The 8,001-nt window shown below is 37.6% G+C and overlaps 1 protein-coding gene across 1 annotated transcript in view; it reads right to left on the bottom strand.

Moving 5' to 3' along the window:
* The window catches only part of LOC105521848 (probable ATP-dependent DNA helicase HFM1), a 117,732-nt gene that overhangs the window by 17,679 nt on the left and 92,052 nt on the right, over window positions 1-8,001 (bottom strand). Inside the window, 2 exon segments of the mRNA XM_011956191.1 lie at window positions 1,283-1,398; window positions 1,646-1,726. Of these exon segments, the coding sequence (XP_011811581.1) occupies window positions 1,283-1,398; window positions 1,646-1,726 (197 nt within the window).

The raw sequence follows: 8,001 nt of genomic DNA, 5'->3' as shown, positions 1-8,001 counted from the left end.
TCAATCAAAGCTCTCATTTATTCCTGTGGCTTCATTTGTCATCTACATGTGAATGATTCTCAAGTCTCTACTTCTAGCTCAGCTCTCTCTCCTGATTTTCAAAGTTACATCCAACTGTCTGTAGGACATCTTTATCTAGATATCTTGCAGGTCCTCTAAATTCAGTGTTTCCCAAGTTGAACTTATCCTGTTCCCTATTCCGGCAAACTTGCTTTTCCTTCAGAATATCTACCCAAATGAGGCCCTACTTTTCTCCCAGTTGCTAATGCCAGAAAGCTGGGCATCATTTTTGACTGCTCCTTCTACTTTGTCTCTTATAACCAATGAAGTAGCAAGGTAGCGATTCTACCTCTGAAAAATAATTTAATCTAGTCACTTCTCTCCATTGCTATGGCCACTACCCTAAACTAGGCCATTATTTTGCTTAGATTATTGTAAAAACCACCTAATGAGTCCCTTTGTTCCTACTCTATCATCCTCTAATCCCTTTTCTACATTGCAGTCAGAGTGACCTTTATAAAATACAATTTTGATCATGTCACTGGTTAAAACCTTTCATTGGCTTCTCAGTACTTTCATGATAAAGTCTAATTCCTTAAAATAGCAAAAAGGTCTGCATGATCTAGCTCCTACTTGCCTCTTCAGCCTCATCTCTCTCTACTCCTTTACCTGTAATTGAACCCTAGACATACTGTATTACTGATAAAGAGTTTACTTAAAGATCTCTCTCTCTCTTTCTTTATTACCTCTGGACCTTTGTATAATCTCTATGCCTGGAATATTTAGCTATCCCTCCCTACTATCATTCTGGCGCCTGCCCCTCCATCCTTGGCTTATCCTTCAGGTCTCAATCACATCTATTAGGAATCTTTTCTTGGTCCATCAAATGTGGATTGAGTACATTTTCTATCTAAACTTAAGTGTGTTGTACTTCTGTCACAGAATCACTCATCACACTATATTAAAAAAGCATGTTTACTTATTTGTATTTCTCACTCAACTACAAATTCTATGATTGGAAATAAGACTGTCTTATTCATCACTATATCTTAGCACTTTGGCATATTCTTGGTGCTTAATGAAGATGAAAGGAAAGAAGAAAGATTTAGAAAAAAAGGAAGGAGGAAAGGGAAGATGGATTATTAATAATGGTAATATTCTTAGTCAAGTCCACAAGTAATTCTAAAGTACACTGTGGATACCTACCTAATTGATAGACAGAACAAAGAATATTTATATAAATTTAATTACAGAACAAAGGGAAAATGTTATTAAAACTAACCTTCAGACATTTAACTGGAGGAACAGATGAAACAGCGTTCCTGTTTCTTAAATCAGATAAATACGAAGAAATTGTTGACTCTTTAATTTCTGACTTCTGTGCAACGCCAATTTTACCTATGAAAAGAAACTTCAGATTCTTTAGGTTAAACTTCAGATTTTATTCTTATAAAGTCAAATTTCTTTAAATTTTCAAATCTAGTATTTACCTTTTTCATGTTGCCCACAAAACAGAGAGAAAATTATTTGAGTTATTAAGTTGCATAATATAAATATCATACATAGATAATTAGGATGTCATTACTATCCACCAAAGACCTTTCAATTCTGAACACTTGAAATAAACTTGTTTTAAGGAACTCACAGCAGTCATGTCCACATGTATGTTTACTTTTACAAGGATGATTGCATTCTCGGTTCCCAGGTTTTTTGCTGGCAGTCATTCCTAAATTAATATAGGAAAAACAAACCTATTTGTCACTGCATTTATTATTGTTAATTTAATATAATTAATTTTTATCTAGTTTCCTTCCTTTCAGACAATACAAAAATATTGATTTTTATACTTCCTTAAGTGTTTTGTAATCCACATAATTTTTTTTTAAATAAAGAGATAGGGTCTTGCTATGTTGCCTAGGCTGGAGTGCCGTGGCTATTCACAGGCATGATAATTAGTACTATAGTCTCAATCTCCTGGGCTCAAGAGATCCTCCTGTTTCAGCCTTCCAAGTAGCTGGGACTACAGGCACTTACCACCATGCCTGGTAATTTTTAAAACATATTTTCGATAAGTTAGTCCCTGCCCCACTATTAGTCCCAACAAGAAACATCGAGCCACCTACAAGCTTCTCTCGACCTCCCTGGTGTGTATAACCTCCCTGGTGTGTGTGTGTGTGTGTGTGTGCGCGTGTGCACACGTATATATATATAGACTATATATATAGAAACATCGAGCCACCTACAAGCTTCTCTCGACCTCCCTGGTGTGTATAACCTCCCTGGTGTGTGTGTGTGTGTGTGTGTGCGTGTGCACACGTATATATATATAGACTATATATATAGACACACACAGACATATATATATAATTTAATACTCTCAACCTCCATGGTATATATTTTCTATGTATGTATGTGTGTGTGTATATATAACATATATATTATATATAATGTTAATAGGGTCAAATATGGCCACATATCAGTAACTTTTATACTAAATGAGGTAAGAATGAGGGTGGAGTTTAAAAACACTTCTGCTGCTTTGTACTTAAGCCTGAAAAACCTAGAAAGAAGCAAACATCATGGCATTTTGATGGTACTGCTGACAGAAGTTAGTAAACAGGATGTAATATACATTTAATAAATATTAGAAATAAATGCTTTAGGGATCTAATAAATTTGCTATATGAATTCACAGAAAAGAGAGATTATTTCCATCTTGACTCCTCTAAGTTAGAATTAACATATCCAAATATATAGTTTATTCTTCATTTATTATATTTTAAACCAGCTTTTTCTTGATCTTAGCTCTCACTAGTAGCACAGGGAAGGAGAGATGTTTGAACTGGTCCTTGAAGGACAGACAGAAATATGAACATGAGAATGAGACCAAAGGAAGATATTCCAGATGGAGGGCATAATACCCAAAGGTAGCAAATCACAGATTGTAAGAGCTGAAATCAGCTTATTTTTGCTGCAGCATATATTTTAAGTGACCCAGAAATGTTGGAGATAGTGGAGAGCTTGAAAACCTTTACAACATTTCTTGGTCCTTTACTCTTCATTTTCGGTACCATTGTTCAATCAAGCTTTTCCAAGCCATGGCACATCTAGACAGTGATAATACACATATTGCAGCCTAGGGTAAATGGATGAGGCTGCTCAACATATGAGGCAATGGCTGGTCCTTAGGGCTGAACAGATCAATGTATTGGGTACTCATGAAGTAAAAAGAAAATATCTGGCAGCTGGAAGCTGAGAGCTAAACCACAGTATTCCCAATTGAGCAAACAATTTTGAGAATATAAATACCCAGATAAGGCCACTTTGTGACCATAGTAGAAGAAGACAGAGATAAGACTACCATATAAATATTTCTGAAACTAGAGAAAAGAAGGCTCAAGAACCATAAAAAATAATGAAATATCCCCCTCTTCTGGCTAACACAGATGACTACTATTTTTTAAATCCTCTCACTTCCAAAATAAAATGTACCAAAATACCCAATATCTCACTTCCTGAGGGCATCCAATCTAGAACTGACCTCTGCTTTCCCTAAAGCTTCCTAAGAGTCACCCAGCACAAGCTGAAATCCTATGATAAGATTCTGAAATCCTATAAGAAGAAAATCTTCCCTGCTCCCTGAGATGACCCACAGTTCTGTTGCTATGGAGCTGTCCTTTGCTGCAGTATGTTAAATAAACCTAACATTCCTCAAACACAAGTGTGTTCCTCTTAGGCACTGACTGAAAGGCTTTGACATTAAACTTTGTAAGGTGTGTCATGACTTACTGCTTCAGGTGTTTTGTCCCAAGTCATGATCCCGTTACCTCTCACTTAGATCAGAACTGGTTTCTTTGAATCCAGTCCTCCATGCTACAATTTATTCTACACATTGTTGCTTATTTAATGCTTTTAAAGTTCAATGCTGATCAGATCAATTTGCCCACTTAGAAATGTGAGTTACTTCCTACTGCAAACAAAATCAATTCCATCTTCAAGGCCCTGCACGATCCAATTCCAGCTTCCCTTCCTGGGATCCTACATCCATCAAAACACATTCAACTGCCATTCTTCAAATAGTCCCATGCCTTTCTAGAACTGTAACTTTGATACTATCTCTTATCTTAGAAGACCCTCCCTTCCTTGCCCAACAGATGCCTACCAACCTTCAAGTCTGACTCAAATGGGACCTCTGGGTTGGAGGTCTATGGTGATGACCTGATCTCATTTCCCTCTCCTTTGGGCCCCTGTGGCATTTTCTCTGTGCTTATTGCTTACTGTATGCTGCATTATATTTAATGTATTTACAGAAAAAACATAGTGGTGAAGTATAGGGAACACTAAAATAGAATTTTAAAATGAGCTCTAATATAGGCTCTTATTTGGGAAAAAAAGATTTAAAATAGTATCTGTTCTGTTTATCTCACAGAGATGTAAAAATAAAATGTAATTAAGTATGTAAAAACATTTGACAATTAAGTGATAATATATTAATGTATATTATCTCCACTATCTCTACTATTACATCAATTCAAAATTATACAAATAAATTTAAAACTAAAATTGTTCTGAATGCTGTGAAGGAGAAGTACATCATGCTATGTGACAAGAGGTGGAGCTGTTCTGATCAGGAATGTTGGGCTGAGTGTTGAAGAAAGAAGGGAAGTTAAGAAGGCAAAGAAGGAGGAGAAAGTGGGGTTCAGGCAGAGGGCACAGCATATGCTAAAGCTCTATGACAAGGAAAAGCATGGCACATTGGAGAAACTGAAAGGTCAGTATGACTGATGCTAGCAAATATGAGAAAGTACGTAAGATGAGACCATAGTGGTAGTAAAGGCAGCCTATGTTAGCAGGGGAACAGTTCCACCATGGCACTATGGCAATTGCATATCTCCATATAGGCCACGTAGGTAAGACTCAACTGTTGGCAGAATGCCCTGTGATCATCCTTAAAAATGGCGAGACAGGCAGTCTTGTGAGGAGCTATCAAAGGCCATTTCACATTTGCTCCACACCTTGCAGAAGACCCCCGATCTTGCAGAAAGACTTGCCATGAGGCAGTTTCTCATCTGCCTCCCTGATTTCACTAAGGCATGGAACTTTCCACTTTGTCCCTTTCAGATAAAACTGCTTAGCTGCAGCCTAGAGTCCACTTCTCAAAAACAAAGCAACTCACCACTCATGTTGTCATCTGACCCCTCTAGTTTGGTATCATCCTGTGGAATTGGGGATACAAGCAGCTAATACCATGCTGATCTTGCTTTGCCATCTGTGTAAGTAATAAACTGTTTAAATCCATTAGGGTGTCCTTACCAGCCAAATCTACAAAAGTGAGGCAAGACTACATAGCAGCTACCACTACATTGCTGCTTAGGGACTGGCTGACCATGTGACCATATAGAACCTTCTAGGGGATGCTAATGATTTAGATTCGAAGAGCTATGGGAAGCCACTGAAGTGTGTTAACCAAAGAGGGGGCATAATCAGATTTGCATTTTGAAAAAAACATCACTATGTGGAGTGTAATATGGAGAACAGATTTGAGATAAGACAGAAAGGATGCAAGAAAACCAGTAGAGGTCTAAGCAGAAATGATGGTAACTCCAGAGTGGTGGTGGAGGTAGAGTTACAGAGAATAGACTGATTTGAGATATAGAGAAGGTAAAAATATTTTTAATGCAGAATCTTGTGGAATGATTTTCTTGCTTGAGCAGCATATTGCTTCTCCTGAAGTTTTGCAGCCTTCCTTTTAGTCTAGCAATATCTACCTTGTTTGTTTAAGTTCACTCAATAGTTCAAGGGTAAAAGCAAATACATGGGAATGCCTCATCCATTTATTCTCCCCTCACAGATGCCTCCTTCCTTGAGCCCTCTATCTGCTTCCTAATGCAATCTAGACCTGCCCTATAACTGTCATCTTTGAACATTCTTTCATTAAGTTCTTGGGCTGAATCTACTACAAATGGATTCTTGGGCTTTTTCTTTCTTGTTTTACTGGTGATCAGTTTCAAGCAACTGCCTAAGAAAGGATGTGTGAGAATAAAATTGTCTGAATCTTTGAATGTATTAAGGTTATCTTTATATTACTTCATATTTAGTAGTTTGGCTGGGCATAGAACATAAAGTTGAAAATCATTTTTCCCTTGGAATTTTATATTTTATTACTAGTTTTAGGGGCAGGGTCTCACTCTGTCACCCAGGCTGGAGTGAAGGTGTGAGATCACAGCTCACTGCAGACTTGAACTCTTGGGCTCAAGCGATCCTGCCTTCTCATCCTTCCAAGTAGCTGGGATTACAGGTACAAACCACTGCACCTGGCTTCCCCCTGGAATTTTAAATCAATTGACTTTTAGCATCCAACTTTGCTCACAAAAAGACTATTGCAATTTTTTATTTTTGTTCCTAGTAAGCATTTATAATTTTATCTTTCTCTACAATGTTCTGAAATATCGCAATTATGTTTTATTTGTAGACCTTTCATTCAGCCTAACTAGCATTAAGTAAGCCTTTTTAATGTGAAGATTTCTGTCTCACTTCAGTTCTAAAAAGTTTTCTCAAATTATTTCTTCTGATTTGTTTGTTCTTTCTTCAACACTTACAAGTTGGATACTGGGCTCTTAAACTGCCTCCTTTTTCTCTTATATTTTCTGTCTCCTTGACTTTTTGCTTTCATTGAGAAGGTATTGACTTTATATTCAAGCCCTCCAGTTTTCTTTCCAAACATAATTTTTGCTTCTCTGTGCTTGCTTTGGTTCTTTTTATTTTAAAATGGCATCCTATTCAGTTTTGTGGTTGCAATTTAATATTTAATTTCTCTGAGGTTACTAAAGTTTTATATTAGGTTTTGTTATATTCCTGAATTATCCTGTTGCTCTTTCATCCATTTTCTATTTACTTACTTTGGACTTTCACACATTCTACATTTTCCTCAAATGTCTAGTCACCCTTGGTTGTCTGCCTATAAGGTTCCTACCGTATCTCCATTTCACATATGAGAAAATTAATTCTTACAGAGGTTCAGTAAGATGCTTAAGACTATGCTGTTAGTAAGTAGTAAATTTGAGATTCTAATTCAAGGTAGTCTAATTCCAGAGCCTGATCTATCAACAATTCTCTCTCTAGTTGTACCAGTTGTTTTAGTTCTCCCAAAGGATTTATTTAAGTTATTTAGAGACGGGAACTACTGTTTTGAGGTGGGAAGACTCGGAAGAAAAGCTTTGCAAGTTTACTAAAGAGCTTCTAAAAAAGATGCATGTCTAAACGCTGCCACAAGGTGGTGCACAATGACTATGCACACATTTGCTCCCAGTGGCAACAACTATGATCTGGGAATCTAATTGGAGAGATTTTGAGGGCTCCCAAAGATTTCAAGGCAAAGTTGGCAAATCTTGTCAGGATTGAGGACTGTATGCAAGTTTTATTTGTTTGTTTATATAATACTAGCAAAGGGATACTACCTGACGAAATCTTTTTGCTGTATTTTTGTTACACATGGTACTTCGAAAATAAAAGTCCTCCCCTCTACCCTGCCGCCCTCCCTACCTCCTGAGAATTGTCTGAATTTGTCTTATTAGCAAATATAAGCTTACAGATATTGGTAATTAGAAAGATAAGGTTCTCAGAAAAAAATTAATCTAAGCTGTACTCTTCTCTTTTGAGAAAAAGTCTGGCTCTGTCACCCAGGCAGGAGTCCAGCGGCACCATGGCAGCTCACCGAAACTTCGGCCTCCTGGGTTCAAGCGATCCTCCCATCTCAGCCCCCTCAGTAGCTGGAACTACAGGCATGCGCCACCACACCCAGTTAATTTTTGTATTTTTCGTAGAGACAGGGTTTGTAGAGACCAGCCATGTTGCCCAGGCTGGTCTCGAACCTGTAAGCTCAAGCAATCCACCCACCTCAGCCTCCCAAAGTGCTGAGACTACAGGTGTGAGTCACCGCGCCCAGCCTAAGCTGTACTCTTAAGTATACTCCAAAGATAGCAGATTCCATATTCCATCACT

This window comes from Colobus angolensis, unplaced genomic scaffold, assembly GCF_000951035.1.
Source record: "Colobus angolensis palliatus isolate OR3802 unplaced genomic scaffold, Cang.pa_1.0 Scaffold41, whole genome shotgun sequence".
Classification (NCBI taxonomy): Eukaryota; Metazoa; Chordata; class Mammalia; order Primates; family Cercopithecidae; genus Colobus; species Colobus angolensis.
The sequence above is the reverse complement of the archived record's forward strand: the minus strand, read 5'-3'. Positions and strand labels throughout refer to the sequence as shown.